Raw genomic sequence first — 24,089 nt, forward strand, 5'->3', positions numbered from 1 at the left:
ATTCAATTTTTCGAGGTATCTTCAAAGTAGACCTTTGACCGGCTTCAGTGTAATTAAATATCATTTTTTCCCAAAAATTTCAAGCGCAAAAGTAGGTACATATACTCGTACTTAGATCAACGAGACTGATTTGATAACTTCTACTTTTCATCGGTTGAAAAGACCCAATCTTTCAAGCTCATCAACAACGAAGCTGAATCAAAAAAGAAGCATAATAAAACTGCATACAAATCATTTTGCACAATTATCAGAACGAAATTTAATTTCCTAAATTTAGAATAATAATAAAATGACCCTATTACGGTTTATTTCACATTTATTTCATCGTTTTATGCGATAAGATGACCTTGCAGAGAAAACCTCCGGGTATATGTTTAGATAAGATCCCACGAGCAAAATTACATACATAATATTTTCTCTGACTCGAGTTTATAATATGCACATATTTTATAATGAGAAAATTGTATTCGCCGTTTTATTCAACAATTTTTTCAAGATGATACATACAAACAAACACAAACTACATACGAACAGTGCAATACCTTGCCTTTTTTATATACGAATAGACCTCGAGAGAAGCTCAATTCGAGTTAGGTAAGTATTCTCCTGTACAATTCATAACGCGGAGAGAGGGGGCTGTAAAACAGCTAACTCTTCAATCAAATCAATTCCATCAATTTCAGCATCTACTTGAAGCTCCCTCCTCACTCCAACACCGCCTTCTCAAACTTGCCTCTTGGAGACTTCATCTTCTTCTCGACTCTTTCTCCAAATTTCGGACTTGATCATCGATTCTCACTTTCGAGTGGCTCCCCCCCCCCAAAAAACCTATTTTGCCATCCTCCTATGCACTGGATCAGTAAACCTCTCTTCACTTTCATGTAATAAATATTCTACATTGCATAGAAAACAAAACCGGCTCCTTTAACACATTTCACGACTAATTAGTCATACAGCCACGAATGGTAACACTGCTTTAAACGACGAAACTGGAATTAAAACAAATGCAGCATGACCATGACTCACACACACAATATCAGGAAGTGGTATAACAGAAATGAGAAAACACACATGTTTTCATAGTCTACAGCCACACACAGCACGATGAAAGAAACTGTAAAAACACCCTTTACTCGAGAGAGGGACGTTACACGAATTTTTATGTGTACACAGACAGGACACTACATACATACACATGCCATCGTAATGTAACCCATACAGTTAAATTTATCACTAAATAAACGATTATTCATTTGGAAAAAAGTATTAAAAATATGTGGTAATAAAGTGCACATCAAAGTGACATTTACAATGAAAGTGGAGCGAAAACTTGTATACTACAGTGTGATGAGGGACATGTGCATCGATGATGGCTATTGTGAAAGTATCTATAGGTAGAGAAGGTACCTAAACACCGTAAACTTGTCAGCGACCGTATTAATGTTTTGTTTCGATATAGGTATTTAGGGAATGTCACAAAATTAATAAAACATATTCCCAAGGGGATGTACAATATTACTTTTTCGACTGACGACGGGACAGGCACTAGAAAAAAAAACCCTAATATGAAATTTTTACAAGAATATCGCGAAAATGTTAATCTTACGGATTGGAACTAAGCCATATGAAAAAATTAAACGAGTACTTTAGTAAAATAGGTAACGTAGAAACCAGAATAATGAATATTTTTACGATATAGTGAGAATCCTTGTACCTACTCGTGTTAAGGTAGAAAGAATTAATAGAAATTTCAAGTTAATAAGTATGAGTAACAGGCTACGTGATCGCTTAATCATATCGATTGAGAAACCAGGAAAAATTAAATAATACGTAAAACAATGGTAACCTCGGTTTAACGTTAAATAAGCGTTAAAATAGCAAAATAGAATTTATATATATTTACCGATGGAAAGCGACTAGCTTTATTGGACATTTCGAGCAAGTTATAATAAATACGGTCTGACTTCAATTAAATTACAGATAACACTAATGTGTAGTAATTTATCGTACAACAGTATCAATTTTTTAGTGCGAAAAGTGTTATCGGTAGGAAACTAGTGTGAACTCATCGCTTTATCACGCAGAAGGCGGTGTTTACCAAAATACTCGAAATTGGCGATAAATTAAGGTGTGTTGGATACGATAGGTGAATAATTTTAAGGCAAGTATCGATGGGAAAGTCAATCTTAGGTTGGGTTACTTTGATTCCACTAATGTCATGTTTCGGATAGATTTTTCCTTGAATGAAAATACCTTCATTCAAGACTTAAAAGCATAGATAGATTACTAAAGCTTATCATCGACTTATCCCCACACCAGTATCGAAGAAATACTAAGATTACTTACAGCTGTAGGACGAATGATTGAAACAAACATGTAACAAAACAGAAATAACTTATTAGTAAGGTTAATAATGCAAATCAAATCGATAATAGTAATAATAACGTAAACAAATAACAAATAATGGAATAGTTCAACAAAGGTAGGGCTCTAATAAAGGGGACGATTTCATCGAAAGATCCGAGCTACCCAGATCTCAATTAAAATTACTCGACTATCGGATGATTTTGTTCTCTCAAATTTCACGTAGAAGATGTTGAAAGATTAAATTTTCATCTCAAATTTTCACCTGTTGTTTGGCGCCAATTCAATGCCATTTTTGGCACGAATTTTGAGAAGTAATTTTCTAATTAAAATACATGAAAGCAGAGATTGTTTAATATTTATTGTTACCTACCGTTTTTCTGCATCACTTTACAATTAAAGTGTACGGAAACGATTAATAAGTAGAGGAATTTTACACAATTAATAAATTAGCGTCAAATTGAGCGATATAACAGCATTTTTCGAAAAAATTTTTGTTTTCATTTGAAAATAAAATTTGGCTGGTTTTGCTTTGCGTATTGATTTTTCTGATTACCTGATTGAAATGCCTCCGTGATTTTGATAATGCTTCAATGTTGATTTTCCATGATCGAGAAATTGAAATTCTTATCAAAGTAAGTTGTGATTCAAAGAAGTCCGTCGCATTATAGGGAAGGCAACAACACACAGTCAACCTTATCAGACTACCGCGCGGTGTATGAGGCGAAAATTGTTGCACTGTGTAAAACCGGTATTTCAACGTTTTGTACATCGACGTTGCCAGTTCGCTACCATTCAGAACCTTTTGCACTTGCACATATTTATTTTTGAATAGAATTGAATTCATTTCATTCAGTACAATGGAGTTAAATGTATAGACGAAAACAAGTTGTCAGCTCAGCTGTCAGCCCTGTGCATATGGTAGTTTGCGAGGTTTTGACTCTGAATTAAACTTTATTTTACCAGAAATATATCGCGGCCACCATAATATTTTATTGAACAAGAATTTCCAATTTCACAATTTTTTTAATGGTGTGAAAATTTTTGAATCATGTTAAAAAATGCGATTTTCCTAATGGGAAATAAATACAAAAATAAAGAGTTTGTAAAGCATCAAGGTTGAAAATCAAAATCTTCTGAAGGATCATATTTTTTATCAATTATCAATTATTTTTTAGGAAATTCTGCACTCTACCAAAATAGCTGTAGATGAATTTTTTCGATTTGTGAAAAACGTATTTCACTAAAAAATCGAATAAGTAGATTGAAAACCTCGCTACATTTTATGGCAGTAAATTGTTTTGTTCAGAGAAAAATTTATTTCAGCAATAAAAAAGTAAAAAAAGATCGAAAATCTCGCGGGTAGGGCAGCCGAATATTGCCACTAGCGCACCGCGGTAAATCTAGCTCGTCGCTCGGAGAATATGAAGGCGAAAATTGTTGTCAGTGGTGTATGTGTAGTAGTCCGGTAGGTTGACTCTTGAACTTTGAGGCGTTAGAACTTCTGAACTAGATCAGGGACCCCCCTTGTTTGATGGCGTCATTTTGTGCAGAAATTTACCAGCTTTTCGATGATATAAAAACTTTCGAAATTCTGATAGTTTTTCATCACTAAAATGGCATTTTTATGAGTTTAAAAAGGTGATTTTGGGTTTTTTGAACTTTGACACCTCAGAACTTTTGAAGCAGATCAAGAAGCACAACATTTTATAGCGTCATTTTGTCCAGAATTTCGTCAGCTTTCCAATGATATGATATTTTTTGAAATCCGCATAATTTTTCATCGCTAAAATTGCAATTTTTCAAGACGAAAATGGTTGAAAATGAGCAAAATGGCAGTTATTTTGAATAAAATTATCCAAATCTTTTTTTTGAGGATACAGTATGGTAGAAAAAATTCAGCACAACACAACGATACTAAAATCAGAAAAATTCACCGAATAGTTCGCCCAAAACTGCAATTTTTCGTCTTGAGCTTATTAATTTCTTGTTATAAAATTACAACTTGACAAGGTACACCACAAATGTAGTCCGGTAGGTTGACTCTTGAACTTTAAAGCGTTAGAACTTTTAAACCAGATCAGCGACACCCATGTTTGATGGCGTTATTTTATGCAGAAATTTATCCTCTTTTCAACGATATGAAATTTTTCGAAATCCGCATAGTTTTTCATCGAGAATATAGCGTTTTTGCGAGTTGAGAAAGGTGATTTTGGGCTATTTTGAACTTTGACGCCTCAGAACTTTTAAACTAGATCGACGAGCCCAACATTTTATAGCGTCATTTGGTCCAGAATTTCGTCAGCTTTCCAATGATATGAAATTTTTTGAAATCCTCATAATTTTTCATCGATAAAATAGCATTTTTACGCGGGGGAAACAGTTGAAAATGAGCAAAATGGCCGTTATTTTGAATAAAATTGACCAAAATTTATTTTTGAAGGTACTGTACGGTAGAAAAGTTTCAGCCCCACACAATGATACCAAAATGAAAAAAATCCACCAAATAGTTCCCTCTGAAATACAATTTTTCCATTTCAGCGCTACATTTTTCTTCAAAAAATACAACTTGAAATAAGTAGCTTAATTTAGATCACTTTTTTGTCAACTTTATACTTTTACAAGTCAGAACTTTTGAACCAGATCAACGACCCCCTTATTTTATGACATCATTTTGTAGAGATTTTTGTGCTCTTTCTGATGATGCAAAATTTTTTCAAATCCTCGAAATTTTTCATAGAGAAATTCGCAATTTTGCCTTTTTTCACCGTATTTTATCTCATAAAACTGCAATTTACTCGATGAAAAACTATGAGGATTTAAAAAAATTTTATATCATCGAAAAGCTGATAAAAATCTACACAAAATGATACTGTAAAAAGTTTGGGTCCCCCATCTGGTTTAAAAGTTATGACAGCTTAAAGTACAAAATATCCCATTGGTACCATTTTCATCTCGGAAAATTGCAAATTTCTCTATGAAAAATTTCGAGGATTTGAAAATTTTTTATACCATTGGAAAGCAGATGAAATTCTGCACAAAATGACGCTATAAAATGTTGTGCTTCTCGATCTGCTTCAAAAGTTCTGAGGTGTCAAAAGTTCAAAAAAACCCAAAATCACCTTTTTAAACTCATAAAAATGCCATTTTAGTGATGAAAAACTATCAGGATTTCGAAAGTTTTTATATCATCGAAAAGCTGGTAAATTTCTGCACAAAATGACGCCATCAAACAAGGGGGTCCCCGATCTAGTTCAGAAGTTCTAACGCCTCAAAGTTCAAGAGTCAACCTACCAGACTACTACATACACCACTGACAACAATTTTCGCCTTCATATTCTCCGAGGGACGAGCTAGATACACCGCGGTGCGCTGGTGGCAATATTCGACTGCCCTACCCGCGAGATTTTCGATCTTTTTTCACTTTTTTGCTGCTGAAATGTTTCTCGAAACAAAGCAATTTACTGCCATAAAATGTAGCGTTATACTTACTTTCTGGAATGGTACTTGATAAAAATTGCAAACTCTTCAACACTACTTTACTAGGTACTCAATACTTGTCTAGTTTTCAGTGTATGAAAAAAGCTTGGTTTTTACTTTTTTAGTATTTTTTTTTCAGGAAATGCGCTTTTTTGAGAATGATAACTGATGCGGATTTGCAAAATGATTGCATCATTGAAAAGAGGATGAAATTTTCTGAAATATAGTGCAAAAAAATAATATGGTCATCGAGATGGATTTTGAGCAAAATGCAGATAAAGTCAGAGTCAACCTTGTGGACTACTACAGATACACCATTGGCAACATTTTTCGCCATTGGGTCATTCCATTCAACTCAACCAACGTTTTTGGGTCATGTCTTTCGATTTCGCTCAAATTTTTTACACAATATGTACCCACCCAGTAAGTGAGAAAGCCGCAATCAGTTTGGTCGCAGCCCCCTCAGGGGGCGGGTGGGGGGGGGCTTCCATTATTTACACATATTCTCGAGGTACTCAACTTCAGCAGCCCATTCCTCCAAAACTACGATGCTTTGATCAAAACTGATTTCACAGTTCGAAAGAGCATTGAATTTTAAACTTTTTGAGTGTTCTGAAATTTTCAAAAGTTGAAAGTTGAACTTTCAATTTGAAAGTTCAAATTTCAAAATGGCGTTGTAAGTGGGAGCAACCATTTAAAATTTTGAAAAAATTTCCATAGATGTACATTTTGATACTTCTTCGAAATATTTAGGTTTCGAGATGGCACTCTTTGACGGAGGGGGAGCACTCCCACCCACAATTTTGAGCGAAATTTTCGAAAGAAAATCTGGGGCATGTGATACATCGAATTCTATGTTTTTGGTAACGCTGAACACGAATATGACATCAGAATTTTGATAGGACCCCATCCACGGCCCCCAGCACCTCCCCAAAGGGGGTAAAAGTTCAAAAAAGCGTTTTGTTCGTGTGACACATGGAATAGTATGTTTTTGGTGACGCTGAACACGAATATGACGTCAGATTTGTGATTGGATCCCATCCACGAGCCCCAACAATTTTTTTGGACTTTTACCTATTGGTGGAGGTTCTGGGGGCCATGGGTGAAGTCGATTCGAAAAACTAAGGCAATATTCGTGTTCAGCGATATCGAAAACATACTATTTCATGTGTCACACGAATGTGACCATTTTTTTGAGGGGTCATCCCCTTTGGGGAGGTTCTGGGGGCCGTGGACGGATCAAATCAAATCGAAAATCTGACGTCATATTCGTGTTCAGCGTCACCAAAAACGTACTATTCCATGTGTCACACGAACAAAACGCTTTTTTGAACTTTTACCCCCTTTGGGGAGGTGCTGGGGGCCGTGGATGGGGTCCTATCAAAATTCTGATGTCATATTCGTGTTCAGCGTCACCAAAAACATAGAATTCGATGTATCACATGCCCCAGATTTTCTTTCGAAAATTTCGCTCAAAATTGTGGGTGGGGGTGCTCCCCCTCCGTCAAAGAGTGCCATCTCGAAACCTAAATATTTCGAAGAAGTATCAAAATGTACATCTATGGAAATTTTTTCAAAATTTTAAATGGTTGCTCCCACTTACAACGCCATTTTGAAATTTGAACTTTCAAATTGAAAGTTCAACTTTCAACTTTTGAAAATTTCAGAACACTCAAAAAGTTTAAAATTCAATGCTCTTTCGAACTGTGAAATCAGTTTTGATCAAAGCATCACAGTTTTGGAGAAATGGGCTGCTGAAGTTGAGTACCTCGAGACAATGAACAAATAATGGAAGCCCCCCACTCGCCCCCTGAGAGGGCTGGGACCAAACTGATTGCGGCTTTCTTACTTACTGGGTGGGTACATATTGTAAAATAAATTTGAGCGAAATCGAAAGACATGACTTTCAAAATTGCCTTTTTTTGGTTTAGTTGACATGGAATGACCCTAAATTCTCCGAGCAGCGAGCTAGAAACGCCGCGGTGTGCTAGTGGCAATATTCGACTGCCCTACCCGCAAGATTTTCGATCTTTTTTCACTTTTTTACTGCTGAAATTTTTCTCGATACAAAGTAATTTACTTCCATCGAATGTAAGATTGTGGGGATTTGAAAAATTTTTGCAATCATTAAAAAGGAAATTTAATTCTATATACTTAATCTGGCGCAATAAAATAATATGGTTTTCACCATGAATTTTAAAAATAAATTGAATAAAAAAATTATAGGGTCCTCGAGATGGGTCTTGACTCTTGAGCAAAGTACAGATCAATTTCGGAGTCAACCTTCCGAATGGGAACTAACAAGTATTCACCACCCATGAAACACAATCCTTATAAGAAATACGAAACATATCCAATTCAAAAGAATAAATAAAAATAATGAATGAAGCTTGAAGCGGTTCTCAATGGTAGCAAACTGGCAACGTCGATGTACAAAACGTTGAAATACCGGTTTTTGCACAGTGCAACAATTTTCGCCTCATACACCGCACGGTAGTCTGATAAGGTTGACTGTGTGTTGTTGCCTTCCCTATAATGCGACGGACTTCTATAATGCGACGGACTTGATCCAAAGAGCGAAAATGATAACGTGAAGATCTTGGAAAAATAATTATTCCGTGCAAAAATTAATTAATTGTGTGGTTATGTCGGTTTCATTAATTAGTTAATAGATACGCAAAATATTGGTTGACTTTACGGTGTATTTATCGAATAAATTACCACAAAATGTTGCGAACAGTTTTCAATCATTCGCTGAACACCATCAACAAACTACCAGCAACTATCTTTCGCAGAATAGCTACTTATCCAACAGACAGCAAAGAAGAAATGACTGTTACAGACGATGGAGGAGTTATCGTATGTTGGCATCCAGAGAAACCATTCCCTTATGAATGTTCTAAACCATTACCGGTACAAGATGCTAAACCATCTAAAACTATATTGAAAATGGAAGATAAAGAAGAAGTATATCGGGTATTCCGCAATAAGAATGAGGAAATGGTTCGTCAAGAGCTAATGAAGCTTACTTTTACCACTAAACATCGATGGTATCCGCGGTCTCGAGATAGTAAGGCTAAAAAGACGAGACCTAATCGTCCGTATTTGTAAATGTGTTATTTCCATAATTCTATCGAAAAAAAAATGATGTAAATGTCTATAGTCTGTAATTGTTAATAGAGAATTAAACCAAGGTTGGAAAAGTAATTTTTATTGTTTTATTGTACAACTTTTATGTATACTGGACAGTCTTCAGAAATCACGACGTGATTTTTTAACGAACGAACTCAACTGAAACAGAAAATAGAACAATATCAATCATGTAGTCATTATTGAAATCAACTTTCATCAATTCCATACTTACAGTTTCTGAAATTGATACATTATCTAAATTCAAACCGGGAGGAGGAAAGGGTGGCGGATTGATACCACCAATCGATGATGATTTCTGTTTCAAACCACTCAAATTTCTGTGTTGTGGAAAAGTTGGCATCATTTGAGGTTCACAAGCTGTAATCATTCGGAAAATATGAATTATTCCTTTCATGTAAATATATTAGCATTTCGCAGTTCGTGTATAAAAACGAAAATTTGAAACATACGTAATGGAGGTTCCTTGAAATAGGTACTCTTTAGACATTCTTCGGCAGTAGCTCGTTTCAAAGGATCATACATGAATAAAAAATTCAATAATCTTAATCCAGCAACAGTCAACCATGGAAACCTAGACTTTATCTTATTGTAAGGTTGCTTCTTGAGCGTGAAATGCTTTAAAGCTGGCAAATTGGGAAAATCTTCCCAGATATCCTTCGATGGTGTGCCCAATAGATCAATGATTAGTTCAATTTGGTGTACTTCGGTTCTTCCCGGTAATAAAGGTTTATGACCTGAAAAATTTACACTACAGAAACCAGTTCGATATTAATTTATGAGCTTAATCTTATTCATTTACCTAATAATTCACCCAGCACACATCCCACAGCCCACATATCGATTGCAGTGGAATGTGTATGCGAACCAAATAGAATTTCTGGTGCTCTATACCACAGAGTGACCACTTTGGGAGTCATATTTTTACTAGGTACGCTGAACGTTCTAGCTAATCCAAAGTCAGCTAAAAAAAAGTTGATTGTAATGTTATACTGTACAAGTTAAATATGAAAAATGATTAATAAAAGAATTTACCTATTTTCACGCATCCTTTATCAGTCATCAAAAGATTGGAGACTTTCAAGTCTCTATGAATAATATAATTCTTGTGTAAGTATTTCAATCCTTTCAAAAGTTGAATTATAATACACTTGACTTGAGATTCTGAAAACGGAGTTTGCATATTGTCGAGAAGACTAGCCAGATCTTGTTCGCAATACTCCATCACTAAAAATATACTGAAAACAATATTCCGATTACTAAGCAACAGATAAAATTTGAAACACGACAATGGAATGATATTCTCGCGAAAATAGGCATTTAATTAAAATGGTAGGTAAGGGTAATCCGAAAATAAGCAAAAAAGCCCGCATCAGCAAGTTCCGAACACAGCGGTCGGCTAAACTGCCACCGCCGGTGGAATTGAAAATTCATCGAGAAGAAGAAACTTCCTTGAGTAAACTTGTTTCCGATGGTGCCATAGTAAGTCAGCACGATAGAAATAAAGAAAAGTATAAAGCAAACGATACGCAAAAGAAAAATACGCAACAACAAACTCGGCCAAGTAAACCGAAAAAGTGAAGATTCCAGAAGTGAAATACGAAAAATTCTGCTATTCTCACCTCTCAAGACTTCGACCAACGACAACCTCTTTCAAATGGACGATATTTTCGTGTCTGCATGTTAATAAGATAGATATTTCTCGGAGTCCACTGATCGGTAAACCATTTTTTTCGTGTTCCATGCGGACCTTTTTTAAAGCAACAATTTCGCCATTCTTTGTATCTCTAGCTCGATCTGAATTATAAAATGCAATAAAATAATAAAATACTGAGTATATTAGCTAATTGAGGATTTCATTATACGCGTAAATGAGTGTTTATTGTTTCTTACAAACTATTCCATATGTTCCTTCTCCGATTCTGTTCAGCTTTTCGAATTCAGATACAAAACGACACCTCCCCAGCTGCAAAAAAAATGAAATAAAATGCAAAAGTTGACTTCAATTTCAGATTTTCTGTAGGTTAAAATTAAAAATCTTGCATACCAAATCTTCATCAGGGATTTCCATAATTTTACCGGTGAGAAAAGAAGTCAGTACTCCTCGACGGGTGACAGGAGCAATTGGATCACAATGAACCACGGCGTCGTTATCCTGAGAATACGAATCATTATCATCGTGATCTGAGAAGTAGAAAATAATAATAAAATCATTCAAAATTTTCAAAACGTAATCAAAAGAGTAAAGAATTCATACCCAAGATATTTTTCAGTGATCCCATCATCTTGAATTTCGGATTTAAAAGAAAACTGATCAATGAAAGACTGGTTCAGGAATGGACATTCTCCGGCTCAGTTCAAATGTACGGATTCCTTCACTAGAGGAACATTCATCTAGCGGTACTTCGCTAATTAATTTAAATTAAAATTAAAAATTACTCGTATTAGAAAAAAATTTCATCTTGTGATTGAAATTTTTCTTTTGTAAAGTTTTGTAAACAAAATCCACTTGATTGATAACATGCGAATTGGAAAACTAGAAAAACGAAAAAAGCTCGAGACGACTTACATTTTTTAAAAATTGCATTAAAAGCGTGATTTTTACATTTTAAAAATTATTTTTCAAATTTTAATCGAAAATATCAATTTTAAATCAATATATTACATCAAAACTTCATTTCTGTGAATTTTCACTCCACGAATTTTTTTTTTCAGAACTAAAAAAATGATCAAGAAATTGAAGAGTAATCGAAAGTCACAATCCAACAACTTTCTCACAAATAAACAGCTCGAAAATATCCACGTACATGTGAAAACTTGAACATCAACATTTTGATAGATGTAGATGATAACGTAGTTGATTTAATCGTTGACACTTGATTATTCCTCCAATTTTAATTATTTTATAAAATCCAATCAATTTTTATATTCCTAGTATAATTCTCCATACTTTACTTCTTACCATTCCCAAACCGCTCTCCTAGATCATGGAATCGCTAGAAGAACTGAAGGAGAGGATCCAAGCTTTGAGGTCTTTATTCCAAGACATGAAACCCGCAGAACTCGAAGAGACAGAAGAAGTTACGTCCAAGATTTCAGCTACCATGTCCGATGAAGTCAAAGACAGTAATCCGTACAGGTACATAACTTCCAACACTTCTAAATAAGAATTTTTTCGTAGAAAATCTCACCTTTGAAAATTTTTAATCTTGCAGTCGTCTGATGGCTTTGAAAAGAATGGGAATCGTGGACAATTACGAAAAAATCCGAGAATTTTCCGTAGCTATTGTAGGCGTTGGAGGTGTTGGTAGTGTAGCTGCTGAAATGCTGACTCGATGTGGGATTGGAAAAGTTGGTATTATTTCGTGTAAGAAGTATCTGCAACGGTACCATATGCATTCAGCATTATCGTAATACTTTCATTATTTGATTTCAGTTGCTGCTTTTCGATTACGATACTGTTGAATTGGCCAATATGAATCGAATGTTTTACATGCCTCAACAATCTGGAATGTACAAAGTGAATGCTGCGGCCAAAACTCTCAATTACATCAATCCCACTGTCGTTGTGAAGCCCTATAACATGAACATCACCACTTTAGATAATTTTGAAATATTTAAAAATACACTCGAGTGAGTTTTACGTATTCTGTTGTTTTTCAAAGCATACTTATCAGACAATTAATACTGATATTGTCTTTTCAGGACTGGTAGTTTGAAAGATGGCAGGGTCGATTTAGTACTAAGTTGTGTTGACAATTACGAAGGCAGACTTACCATTAACACCGCTTGCAACGAATTAGGTTTACCATGGTTCGAATCAGGTGTATCAGAAAATGCTGTATCCGGACATATTCAATATGTTAATCCTGGAGAAACAGCTTGCTTCGCTGTGAGTATCTCTTAATCTCCATTTCATCATCGTAGAATAGCGTTTCATTTGATATGATATTCTGACGTAGTGTGCGCCGCCTTTGATTGTTGCTTCGAGTATCGATGAGAAAACATTGAAAAAAGATGGTGTTTGTGCAGCCAGTCTTCCGACAACTATGGCCATCGTTGCAGGATTTTTAGTTCAAAATGTATTGAAGTAAGCTTCATTTTCGCATTTTCAAATCATCGTGTATTTTATCAATTTTAGATGAAAAATAATCCGAATGTTTACAGGAAGTTACTCGAATTCGGTGAAGTTTCTCCATACCTGGGGTACAACGCTTTGAACGATTTCTTCCCAAAAATGCCGTTACAACCTAATCCAACTTGCTCGGATAGTTTTTGCATTAAAAAACAACAAGAGTATCAAGAGAAATTAGCTAATAGACCAGTCGAAGATGTGAAGAACGTCCCATCTGAGCCAGAAAAAATTATTCACGATGATAATATTTACGGTAAGCATTTGCATAGAGTTGTAATTTCAGTTTTTCGTTTGCTTATTTTCAATTTTAATGTGATAGGTATCGAACTAGTGAGTCAAGACGGGTTCGAAAAGGACGACACAGCATATTGCGCTGGAGACGGTGTGAAATTCTCAATGCCAGCTCCTGATAATAATATGGAAGGTGTAACTGTTAAAGAAACTGATCAAAGTTTGGAAGAATTAATGAGCCAAATGAAAAGCATGTAACAGATCTTTCCTCCTTGTAAATCGTGAATTTTTGTATGTTTTTATATATTTTTAAGGTCACCGTATGATTTTATCAATTTAACAAAAATTTATTACGTTAAAATCAATTTGTTGAACGAATTCAAATCAATCTAGCCCGGAAGTTTTGGGATGTTTCATTTATGTGATTGAAAAGCATTTACCTTTTTGTTGAAAATAAAAACCCGGTTCGCATTTCCAACGCTTTTTTTATTGTTTGTACCTGTACAATATTGCCTGTATGCAACAGAACAAAAATCAATTTTTTTAATAATGAAGAAAAACAATATTGCAAAAAATCAATACAAACAATCAACTTAATTATACATATTCTACTAAAAAAAAGTAATAAAAATGCAATAATGGTACTAAAGAAAAAATATAGGTAGTTTTCTTTAAACATAAACAATCCATACGCGAATATAATTTGAAAAAGCAAATTTTTCCTCAAAACGAAAAGTGTAATCGCAAATCTGCGTAATGAAATTCCTTCAAAAAAAAAAAAAAAATTTGGAAAAACAGAAAATACACAAAAATGAAAAACGAAATAATAAAAAAAAAAATAATCTAAACAAGAAACAAGATTCAGTGAACTTTGACAAAATCGTAATTAAAAGTGTGTAACTTGTAATCTGGGAAAATGAGTCAAACGTGGTCTACAATTTGACTAAGTAGCCACGTTGACTGCTGTCATTCTCATCCTTTTGATCGACTCTGTAACGCAACGAATGCCATACCATGGGTGCGGATATGCTTGTCGTAACTTTGCTTCGAGTCGCAGAATATATAACAGACGTCGCATTGATTTTCCTTCAATGGTTCTTTCTTCCTCGCTGGCGGTTTTTTTTCTTTTTCTCTCAACAAGCCGTTTTCGGTGAAGTATTTTCTCAGTGAACGAACATGATGTACGATGAGAACATGCTTAGCTAATGTAGTATCTATTATGAAACACTGACCACATTCCGGACACTGCGTATTATTAGGATCTTTATGGGTAACGATATGAGTTTTGAATTCTTGACGGTCTACGCAAGTGAACTTACAATGAAAGCAAATATACGGATTTGGACGAATACCTATTTCTGGATCGGGTGATTCTAAGGGTATGTCTTCGATTCTAGGAGATTTCACTGGAGGAGGAGTTTCTTTCACAGGAAGGCGCCGTTTCTTTATAATATTCACGGGAGTTACGTTGTCCGGTTTCTTAGTTTCGATTTCTTTGTCTTTATCCTTTTCTTTATCTTTCTCCTTCTCCTTCTCCTTCTCTTTGTCTTTATCTTTGAGCGGTTTCGATCTCGATTCACCTTTCGAGTTGAGATCAGAATGATGATCTTGTTCGTAATGCTTCGTAATAGTAGGCCAATCTTTATTCATGAATTGTTTACACAAACGACATTTGAATTTACGCTTAGGTCGGCCGGAATCGTGTTTAGGACCTCCAGACGATTCGGCAGCTGTATCGTCTGCATTCACCGAACACACGCAAGTGTTACAAAACATCGAATTCGACCTACTGCTAATATCTGCTGAACGACACATGACGCAGATTTTGGTTTTTGGTACGTACTGCGATTTCAATTTATCAGCTTCCCATTCTTCCATAGAAAGTGGATCTTTTTCTGCTGCATCGGAGAGATTCTTCTTACCAGGTGATTTGGAAGGACGACTGCGATTCGGTTTAGATGGCACTGGAGCTTTACTCGTAGTAGGTTTAATCGGTGACACCTTTTCTTTGACTTCTTTAGACTGGACTACGGTTTCTATTTTCTTTTCTCCGCATTCACTCAAATGTTGCACGAATTTCTTTCTTTTTCCACTGGCGTACTTCTTGCATTTTTTGCATATGTAAACGTAACGCAAATGCTTCAAACTGAACACGTGTTTGTTGATATGCGTATCGATTGATTTCTTCGAAATTAGAATATTAGGGCAAAGCATACACCGGTATCCCTCTAGTACAGTTCCGTCTTCTCCGACGTGCCTTTTGCTAATATGTATATCGACAACTTTCGTCGAATAAGATGACGTTATACATAAACTACATTTGAACACATCTCTAGTATGGCAACGTTTTAAGTGATCCGCAAACGCCTGCACGGAAGGTTTGAGAAGAGAACATTCCGGGCATTCGAAACGAATAGCTTTGAAATCGTAATAGCAAACTTGTTTCACGTGTGTTTGGAAAGTCTCGTAAGTATTGAAATAGAATCCACAATCAGGACAAATATACGGTTGAGTTTTGGTATGCATGCGAATATGAGCTTGTAAAGCACACTTACTCGGGCTGAAAAATTTACAATGTTCGCAAAGGAATTCTTTCAACGGTTTGTTCTCCGCTCTAATATGTTTATTCAAATTCGTCACTTCGGCTCTACACTCGCGACATATGACAGTTTTAGTTTCATCTGTGACATGACCACACTCCGAATCTTCGTCATCGTCGTCGTCGTCCGAACTAGTTAGAGTAATTTCATCAGCGAATGATGGCTTTTCCACCGGAGGTGGCTTCTCTGTCACGGGTTCGTGTTTCGGTTGAGTTGATTTAGTTTTGATAATGATCGGAGTATGCTTGGTTTTCGATAATACTGATTCAGGTGAAGTTTCCACTTCTTTGGTCGATGTATCTTTTACTTTTGGTTTTTTACTGGCGGTTTCTTCGGCGGCAGGTGGATTTGGGGGGTATCGTTTCAACGAAGCAGCGTTCGGATGGAAATCGTTCATGGTAAGGAAATACTTGAGCCGCGATGAACTAGCAGATCCATTCAACGAGCTCGTGTCATTGAATGGCGTATCAAGTGAAGCGGCGCTATCGTTGTCATCATCGGACGAGTCATCAGATAAGCTGGACTCGAAATCGGATTTTTCTTCGACACACACTTCATCGGATAAATTTTTATTCCAGTCGGTATTTTGTAAGTAAGCTTCGAACTTATTTTTATCGAGTGTTTTTTTGATAAACTCGAAATTTTTCAATAGCTTATCGTCATCATTCGGTTTTGCGATAGTTTTAGATTTTTCGGTGCCGTTTTCTTTCACTTCTACTCTGGCTGCTACTTCAGTGCTTTCTACGTTTTCTATACGCGAAATTACACGATCTTTGTTACGTTGAATAGACTTTTCAGACGATTGTGTAGGCTTTTCAAGAGCTTGAACAAGCTTTTCAGGCGGTTGAATCGGCTTCTCAGGGGGCTGAATGGGCTTTTCAAGTTGAACGAGTTTTGCAGGTGGCTGAACAGGCTTTTCAGGCGGTTGAACTGGCGTTTCAGATGGTTGAACGGGTTTCTCAACCAGTTGAACGGACTTTTCAAGCGATGGCGCCATTGGTGGTTCGAGGTCATCTTCGTGAAGTAGTTTGAAATTGAGCTTATCTGACGGAATGGTTGAAATAGTGAGGTAACATGCTTTGACGGCTGCATCGTGCGATCGCACATGTAATAAAAAGGTGCAACGGTTGTAGAATTCCAGCGTGGAGTTACAAGGCGGGCAATTATAGGTGAATAAAACGCTTCGTCGATTCTTGTGATTTCTCAAACTATCTGTACATGAAAATCTGTAACAAAAATGAAAAGAAAAACTAGGTAAGTAGGTACTCATTATTCAAAATGAAAGTTCTATCAAAAAAATTAATTAATTTAATTCATCTTTTCAATATTGAAAATAGTAGAAAATTGAAGATGACTCTCCTCATTCTTCAACACTTCCGTATTTTTATAGACAATTCAAAAATGCCCACCACAAAATATAATCGTCATCCCTAACTTCACACAATTCAACTTCGGTGAAAAAAAAAACAAAACAAAAAACACTTACGTATCATCGCATTCCTCGCAAGAAAAAATAGGCCCTTCGTAACTAGTCGGAGGCCTGTAAGTTGGTAGTTGAGGATGAATAGCAGCTTCGATTAGTTTTTTGCGACATTTATTGAATTCACTTCTCGCTTTAGCAACAGCTGGAGACTCCGATTCGATACTATCTTTCTTCGTAGCTCCCAGAGAATTACTTTTCTTTATAGTAACGAATGATTCAGAAGTTTGATTTTGATTGGTAAGTGGAGTATCCTCTAAACCTTTCGTTCTAAAAAGTTCATTAATTTTACTGGTATTCGGAGGCGTCGGCTTGGATGCGATTATTTTAGGAACTGCTGGAACCGGTGTAACTATCGCCGTTGTAGGTGTTGTTACGACTTTAGGTGAGATCGGTGAAATCTGCTTCAATTTACCTGGCGCTATTTGAATAACTTTAGGACCGTTAACGCTCCTCACTGTTACATTGGTCGGACCATTCACATTCTTCACTGTTAAATTGGTCGGACCATTCACATTCTTCACTGTTAGATTGGTTGAGTGATTATTGATGAATTTTTCTATACTTTTAAAAACAAGGTTCTTGTCGCTAGTTTCCGGAGTTAGCAAAGATTTACTGGTAATTATATCGTTCAGATTGTTCGATACGCAAATTACGTTAATATTATCCGGCTTCGTCTTTTCTACTTCTTCTTTAGAAATCACGTTTCCATTCAGTATAAATACTCTCTGACCTTTTAGTAAATCATTACTCAAGATTTGCTTGTCGGCAAGATTATTTTTTGGGTTCAAGACCACAATATTAGTCGGTTTTAACGTAACACCCGAATTAGCGGGAGTGTTTTCTTCGTTAACGGTAACGAACGCATCGCTAGAAACCGGATTTTTCGTTGTATTTTCTTCGTCAACAGATTTTTCACTGCTGGTGCTGTCACTTATATTAATGGTTTCTTCATCTGCTTTCGAAGAGTCTTCGTTAGTAGGAGAATCATCCAAAATTTGGATGTTATCTATATCTAATAAAGAACTTTTAGAATTTTTAGGAATAACGCCTTCCGAAGTGTCGTCGTTATTTAGGACTTCAATATCCATTGGTTCTGATTCTATTAATTCCATCTGGTGTTCATCGGTACCGTCATCGTCTGAAATTGTCAATCTTCTCACAGATGTTTCTGAAGCCTGATCCGATAAACCGTCCTCCTCGTCGTCACTTTCCTCCTGAAACAAAATATATCAAAAATTAATCTTCAAATTGAAATGACAACGTCCAGAATAAAATACCTATTTAATTACCTACTGAAAAGAATAGATTTAAAAAAAAAAAAAACAGTGCTAGTAATTCGAATATGTAAAAACTACACAGAAAATTTCAACCTCAAGTAGGTACGGTAACCTGAAGCGACATCTTCATTGCAATATAGAACTACTGATTGCATAGTAATTAAGTACATGCGAAAAAAATGCACGGCGGTTATGGGCAATGAGCATAGTATAAATAAAATCATAAATATCGGTTCGCCAGCAGAATACTGCGCTAAAGAAGAATAGCTACGAAATATGCTCTCGCGAGAAAATGTCACGATGTGATGACTCTTTTCAATACAATTATACTGATCTGATCTTATTTTCACAGGTACTTAATTACATCATTCAACGTCGAAATATGAATAATAATACTCGGCGAGAGTGACAAACGAGCGTTTACCTTTATCAACTCGGGTGAATGAATCATTGATTCTCTGTCTTCAGTGGAATGTTTACTCGAGCATATTGTTTCGCCGGCTGTTGTATCGGTTGCCATTTCCTGATAACACAACGTATGTACTTTCATTACAAACGGTGAAAAAGATTACAAAAACACATGCAGTACATATGCCTGCTGTACAATACATATAACGATAGATAAAATGTAAGGAAGGTTGAAAATGTTGAAGAAAAGTGAAAACTACCAACATGAAAGTACACGCAGGCAGTATGCAAGCCAAAAAACAATAATTACAATTACCATAAACTTGAACTGTACTAGACGATTCGTAACAAAAGTTTCATTACGAAGTAATAAGTAATGATTGCGTAATATTAACGTCGAGTCGGTACTTTTTTCGATATAAATACTCCCAATAGCCAATGAGACAAAATTAACTTTTAATAACTCTTCTGGAGATGACACATCCGCAACCGAAATATAACCTTGAGATTTCCCTATCATTGCGCCTTTTGCGTATTTATGATAATACAGCATCAATTAGGTATGATTCCATCTCCAGAACACATTGACATTGGTCGATTAAATATGGACTCTACTTGAAACGAAGTAGGTAATTTGAACATCAATTGTGAATTTTTATACATATTTCATTATATACGAGTAATCATCGTAGGGGCACTGGCTGCGACTCATTAGGTGGATATGCTTACTCGTTTACTTTATTTCGTAGGCCGGCAGTAAGCTAAACATATTTCATTATAACGTTTTACAAACAGTGTATTACAGTAATGATGATAACAACATACCTAATTAATTGAGAATACGGCACGCATCGATATAACAGCAATTAAATTAATCGCACTTATTCTTCCAAACGAACATCAACGATTTTTTTAAGCAGTACAGCAAAGGGTGCTGGTGTTGGTGCAGTGCAGCAGGTACCCATATCTCGTCAGGGATATTATAAATAGGAATGTGGATGGGAAGTCAAGGATATTATAAGTGAAGAGAAATTTCATTGATCGCCGTCGCGCTAATTGTGAATTTTTATATGAGATCGATTTTCCACTATAACAGAACAATTTTGTGACCGTACAGATGAATTTTTGTTTAATTTTATTAATTGATCATCGTACATCTTCGATTATTCGGTTTTAATCTCGCCAAAAGTTAAAATAAACAAGTTCAACTTTGCCTACAATTTGGTACCTATTTGTGATTTGAAGGAGAAGTAGGTAACATGACAACACTGCAAACGTAAGCAACACTGTTTTGCCTTATCAGACTTTTACGAAAAATATTTTTTTTGTGATTTTTTGTATTCCCGGCTGATCCCGGCTTTCCAGGTTTCTTTTCTCTTCGATTTCGAATAAAATAGTGAAATTAAATGTTTCTGTACTCGTTTAATTGGTTCCTGTACGTTCTTACTCGATTCGGAATGAAATACTCTCTAGTCTGAAAATTTCTCAAACCAAAATAGGTTTTGATTATACAAGCGAAAAGGAATTATTCAAGCTACCTACTACATTGTTTCTGCATCATTATTCGTTTTCAAGGAAGAATTTATACTTTATAGTATCGTTTTCGCCCAGCCGTGCTGAACTTGAACTGTTATCATAATTATAAAAATATGAGCGAAGTTACAGAAATTGATGGAAGTATTCTTGAAGGGGTGCGTATCTTCTAAAATGCTTATAATATCTCGATGATGGATATTGTAAAAATTAATGATACCTATTGTCATTATTTTTTTCAGGGTGGACAAATATTACGTTTGTCCATGTCTTTGAGCACCCTCTTGAGAAAACCAATAAAAATTAGTAAAATCAGAGCCGGTCGAAGTAAAGGAGGATTGAGGCCTCAGCATTTGAAAGGTAAGCTAATGAAATCAACACGAAATTTTAATGTTCCAATCTAATTGAAACTTCGTAACATGCTTAGGTATCGTAATGGCCAACGAAATGTGCGGAGGTAGTTTAACCGGAGCTGTGATAGAATCATCGCAAATAGAATTTCATCCGGGTAATCTAAGATCTGGTAAATTCGAAGCAGATACTCAAACCGCTGGGTAAATTTTTACATTTTGAAATGAATTAAAATGTTTAATTCTAGTATCTTAAAAATTATATTAATTGTACAGGAGTATCGGTCTGATATTGCAAGTAGCTTTGCCCATAGCGTTATTTGCTCCTTCATTTTCCAGTTTACGACTCAAAGGAGGGACTAACGCTGATATGGCTCCTCCAATAGATTATACTATAAACGTACGTTAGTATTTGGATTACTTACTTATTTTAGTAAATATTTAAATTATTATAACTTGTAATTATTGATGCTTCGTTACAGGTGTTTGTTCCTATATTGAAAAAATTCGGGGCTGATTGCGAATGCTCTGTAATCCGAAGGTGAGCAAATACACATTGTTCAATATCAAAATGTCGAGTATCATTTTTTTGTTGTTATTTTTCAATTTTTTAACGAATTTAATTTTCAGGGGTTACTATCCAAAAGGTGGCGGAGAAGTAGAAGTTCGAATACCTCCTGTTACAAATCTCAATTCTATTAATATGACTTTATTTGGAACCGTGAAACGTGTTTGGGGACGAGCTTACGTTGCAGGAACTCTTCCATTACATGTAAATTCATAATGGATTATTTAATTACGGTAACTCGTATTCATCGATCAGTGATTTGTATTCAATTTATCTCATTATAGTTAAGTGAGAAAATGGCCGAAGTTGCCGATAAAACATTACGTAGCATTCTACCCAGATCTGCGTCTTTCGATATAAAAGCTGTCAAAGAATCGCCTCAAGAAGCTTTTGGTAACGGCTCAGGGATCGTGTAAGTGAAAGTACACTTAACCTTTTTCACAGATGAAAAATCGTACTAGTTGTGAACCATTCAACTCTTCTAGGTTATTCGCTGAAACAGATACGGGTTGTATTGTAGGCTCCTCAGCTTTAGGGAGTAGAGGCCTTTCACCTAATCAAGTTGGATTAAAAGCTGCCAACGAATTAGCTGACACTTTACAGCAAGAAAGTTGCGTGGACTCACATGCACAAGATCAAGTAAAAATCTTTCGTTTTAATATTTTTGAATGTTAAGTTTACGAAATGTATGAGAACTTGATATAATATATATTTTTTTCGATAGATAATCATACTCATGGCGTTGGCGAATGGCAAATCTGTCGTGAAATGTGGTCCAATCACAGAACATACAAAGACTGCAATTTATATCGCCGAAACGCTTACTAAAGTACGTTACTGAAAATCACTTTTGTAAAATGGATTTTTCGACTTTCAATAAAACTGTTCATTATTTTTCCAGGCAAAATTCACAATTAACGAGACTGGAACTAACATGAATGTCTTGGAATGCGATGGCATAGGATTCAAAAATAAGTACTTACCTGCCAAGTCGTAAAGGTAAATTTATTTCAAAAATTACTCGAAAAAAAAATTTTAAACAAAAATTATTCGCTATTTATTTTTTATAAAATGAAATACAAAACGATATTCACATACAAAACAGTATAAAAAATATTCGAGGTACTAGTAGTATTATTTACAAAGATGAAAATATAATACATTTACATTTATATACAAACATGTACAAAATTAATGGATAATTTTGACTTAGAATGTTTAAATAGTCTAATAATATTTACAGTCATGTTATAATTTAAAAATGCAACTTCGTAGCGCAATAAACGATCTGCTATTGGTTAAATAAATTTAAAAAATTCGCCTATCGGTTAATAATATGTACACAATTCGCCTGGTAAACGGTGATAGTAAACGTAAGGGAATATTTTTCTGCACATAGAGGATATTTACACATGGATTATCGTTTACTATAAAAACAAAATTAAGTAGATAATTTTATATTCGCAGCTTTGGCACTCAAATTCAAAAAACCAACTTAGTTATAGGAACAATATACACCACACTTGCAGTCCACAACACAACATTCCCACCATAAGTACGAGTAATTTTACGCGTAGGATAACAAAACCTACAACACATTAGCGTCTAAATCATGCAATTTGTAATCTCCTAACCCAACACGTTGATCTTAAAGCATGGATTTTCAAGCATTTTTTAGAAGCAACTAAAGCATCAAAATTGTTAGATTTTGTTAACTAGAGGTAGATAATAAAACGAACATTTCTGCCGACGCGAGATACTATAAAAATCACTTAATCAAAATTGCCTGTCAACTGCTAATGTGGTACATGGAATTACACGTAGTCCTATTCGACTTCAGAGAACGAGACTGAGTTTGTGGACGGTTTCAGTACTGCAAAATAACGAACATGTATTGGGTAACGTGTCAGTGTAAATATTTTTTTCGTAGGTATTTTAAAAGTGTAGATTATATAGGTAAAATACGAATTCAGTCTATGTAATTTGTCTATATACAGGCTTATTATAATTATTTCCTGGGGTTTGTATTATAATCAACGTAAACTCTTACAACTTCACCGGAATATTTCCTCTGGGATGGCATGAAGTAGAAATCAGGCTGCAGATTGTTTTCGGATTGGTGTCTATTCGGACGCTGAGTGTAATATCCATTATGATGCGGCGGTTGAGGAGGTGGCTGCTGAGGTGGTCTAGGTAACGAGTATGTACTTCTCTCCTGAGGATGATGGCTGACGCCGTTACGTTCTCGTGATCTATGCATCGATCTAATATCACCGTAATGTCCACTGGAGCCATTATTAGCGTGGTAAGCTGCCATCGCCGGTGACATGTGCTTATCCCGGATTGGAATCGTTGAACGGGACGAACCGTTGGTATGGTGGTTCAACGAACCGGGTTGTTTTTCTTCAGATTCGAACGCATCGAACGCGTAATTCGTACTAGCGGTGGAATAATCTTTCCACGCTGAGCTAGGTACCATGTGCTCCTGGAAAAAGATGATCTAGTGATAT

General features: G+C 35.5%; 7 protein-coding genes across 12 annotated transcripts in view; 3 read left to right on the forward strand and 4 right to left on the reverse strand.

Annotated features, from left to right (window-relative positions):
* The window catches only part of pnut (septin 7-like protein pnut), a 50,094-nt gene extending 47,011 nt beyond the window's left edge, over positions 1-3,083 (reverse strand). The window contains exon 1 of one of the 3 annotated variants that reach the window (XM_065350914.1): positions 2,921-3,083. Coding sequence is in view for 2 of the 3 variants with exons in the window: in XM_065350912.1 (XP_065206984.1) it covers positions 2,347-2,376 (30 nt within the window). In the remaining variant the exon portion in view is untranslated. Of the gene's footprint in view, positions 1-1,903; positions 2,053-2,346; positions 2,392-2,920 lie in introns of those variants that run through there. The other 2 variants (XM_065350912.1, XM_065350910.1) reach the window with 2 other exon arrangements.
* Positions 3,084-8,367: 5,284 nt separating this feature from the next.
* Positions 8,368-9,051, forward strand: mRpL42 (mitochondrial ribosomal protein L42). Its single transcript, XM_065350937.1, has one exon. The coding sequence runs from the start codon at positions 8,572-8,574 to the stop codon at positions 8,953-8,955; it is 384 nt and encodes a 127-aa protein (XP_065207009.1). The 5' UTR covers positions 8,368-8,571; the 3' UTR covers positions 8,956-9,051.
* Cdc10 (cyclin-dependent kinase 10) lies at positions 9,040-11,499 on the reverse strand. The gene is made up of 9 exons (XM_065350934.1): positions 11,252-11,499; positions 11,042-11,178; positions 10,888-10,960; positions 10,617-10,791; positions 10,030-10,232; positions 9,797-9,958; positions 9,447-9,731; positions 9,209-9,354; positions 9,040-9,135 (listed from the first exon to the last, which is right to left on the reverse strand). Exons 1-9 carry the CDS (start codon positions 11,277-11,279, stop codon positions 9,097-9,099), a joined length of 1,248 nt encoding a protein of 415 aa, XP_065207006.1. The 5' UTR covers positions 11,280-11,499; the 3' UTR covers positions 9,040-9,096.
* Positions 11,500-11,796: 297 nt separating this feature from the next.
* Uba5 (Ubiquitin-like activating enzyme 5) lies at positions 11,797-13,838 on the forward strand. Its single transcript, XM_065350935.1, has 7 exons — positions 11,797-12,133; positions 12,210-12,345; positions 12,431-12,627; positions 12,700-12,886; positions 12,957-13,084; positions 13,162-13,382; positions 13,449-13,838. The coding sequence occupies exons 1-7, from the start codon at positions 11,982-11,984 to the stop codon at positions 13,616-13,618; spliced, it is 1,191 nt and encodes a 396-aa protein (XP_065207007.1). The 5' UTR covers positions 11,797-11,981; the 3' UTR covers positions 13,619-13,838.
* On the reverse strand, positions 13,826-20,112 carry LOC135836228 (zinc finger protein 532-like). Of its 2 annotated transcripts, none has more exons than XM_065350928.1 (4): positions 19,954-20,112; positions 19,145-19,243; positions 17,447-18,657; positions 13,826-17,186 (listed from the first exon to the last, which is right to left on the reverse strand). In XM_065350928.1, exons 2-4 carry the CDS (start codon positions 19,238-19,240, stop codon positions 14,333-14,335), a joined length of 4,161 nt encoding a protein of 1,386 aa, XP_065207000.1. In that variant the 5' UTR covers positions 19,241-19,243; positions 19,954-20,112; the 3' UTR covers positions 13,826-14,332. The 2 variants fall into 2 exon arrangements, with proteins under 2 accessions (XP_065207000.1, XP_065206999.1); XM_065350927.1 differs by lacking the exon at positions 19,954-20,112 and adding an exon at positions 19,445-19,663.
* A 333-nt stretch (positions 20,113-20,445) lies between these two features.
* On the forward strand, positions 20,446-23,434 carry Rtca (RNA 3'-terminal phosphate cyclase). The gene is made up of 10 exons (XM_065350936.1): positions 20,446-20,819; positions 20,904-21,021; positions 21,089-21,215; positions 21,288-21,411; positions 21,494-21,552; positions 21,642-21,783; positions 21,864-21,991; positions 22,065-22,218; positions 22,304-22,408; positions 22,481-23,434. The coding sequence occupies exons 1-10, from the start codon at positions 20,778-20,780 to the stop codon at positions 22,574-22,576; spliced, it is 1,095 nt and encodes a 364-aa protein (XP_065207008.1). The 5' UTR covers positions 20,446-20,777; the 3' UTR covers positions 22,577-23,434.
* The window catches only part of LOC135836230 (uncharacterized), an 80,066-nt gene continuing 78,589 nt past the window's right edge, over positions 22,613-24,089 (reverse strand). The window contains exons 19-20 of one of the 3 annotated variants that reach the window (XM_065350931.1): positions 23,630-24,079; positions 22,613-23,452 (exon numbers count right to left, since the gene is read on the reverse strand). In XM_065350931.1, the coding sequence (XP_065207003.1) occupies positions 23,447-23,452; positions 23,630-24,079 (456 nt within the window). In that variant the 3' untranslated portion in view covers positions 22,613-23,446. Of the gene's footprint in view, positions 24,080-24,089 lie in introns of all 3 variants that reach the window. The other 2 variants (XM_065350929.1, XM_065350930.1) reach the window with 2 other exon arrangements.

Source organism: Planococcus citri, chromosome 2 (genome assembly GCF_950023065.1).
Source record: "Planococcus citri chromosome 2, ihPlaCitr1.1, whole genome shotgun sequence".
NCBI lineage: Eukaryota > Metazoa > Arthropoda > Insecta > Hemiptera > Pseudococcidae > Planococcus > Planococcus citri.

Excerpts from the sequence above, each read along its gene's own strand:
- mRpL42 (XM_065350937.1), top strand. The coding sequence starts at position 8,572 with ATGTTGCGAACAGTTTTCAATCATTCGCTGAACACCATCAACAAACTA.
- Cdc10 (XM_065350934.1), bottom strand. The coding sequence starts at position 11,279 with ATGATGGGATCACTGAAAAATATCTTGG. Across the intron at positions 10,792-10,887 it reads AGGAACATATGGAATAGTTT|ATCGAGCTAGAGATACAAAG; the intron begins GTAAGAAACAAT and ends TTTATAATTCAG. Across the intron at positions 9,732-9,796 it reads TGTGCTGGGTGAATTATTAG|GTCATAAACCTTTATTACCG; the intron begins GTAAATGAATAA and ends TAAATTTTTCAG.
- Uba5 (XM_065350935.1), top strand. The coding sequence starts at position 11,982 with ATGGAATCGCTAGAAGAACTGAAGGAGAGGATCCAAGCTTTGAGGTCT. Across the intron at positions 12,134-12,209 it reads AAAGACAGTAATCCGTACAG|TCGTCTGATGGCTTTGAAAA; the intron begins GTACATAACTTC and ends TTAATCTTGCAG. Across the intron at positions 12,887-12,956 it reads GAGAAACAGCTTGCTTCGCT|TGTGCGCCGCCTTTGATTGT; the intron begins GTGAGTATCTCT and ends ATTCTGACGTAG.
- LOC135836228 (XM_065350927.1), bottom strand. The coding sequence starts at position 19,648 with ATGATAGGGAAATCTCAAGGTTATATTTCGGTTGCGGATGTGTCATCT. Across the intron at positions 18,658-19,144 it reads ATTCACCCGAGTTGATAAAG|GAGGAAAGTGACGACGAGGA; the intron begins GTAAACGCTCGT and ends ATTTTGTTTCAG. Across the intron at positions 17,187-17,446 it reads TGCGAGGAATGCGATGATAC|ATTTTCATGTACAGATAGTT; the intron begins GTAAGTGTTTTT and ends TTTTTGTTACAG.
- Rtca (XM_065350936.1), top strand. The coding sequence starts at position 20,778 with ATGAGCGAAGTTACAGAAATTGATGGAAGTATTCTTGAAGGG. Across the intron at positions 21,553-21,641 it reads GAATGCTCTGTAATCCGAAG|GGGTTACTATCCAAAAGGTG; the intron begins GTGAGCAAATAC and ends TTTAATTTTCAG. Across the intron at positions 21,784-21,863 it reads CAGGAACTCTTCCATTACAT|TTAAGTGAGAAAATGGCCGA; the intron begins GTAAATTCATAA and ends ATCTCATTATAG.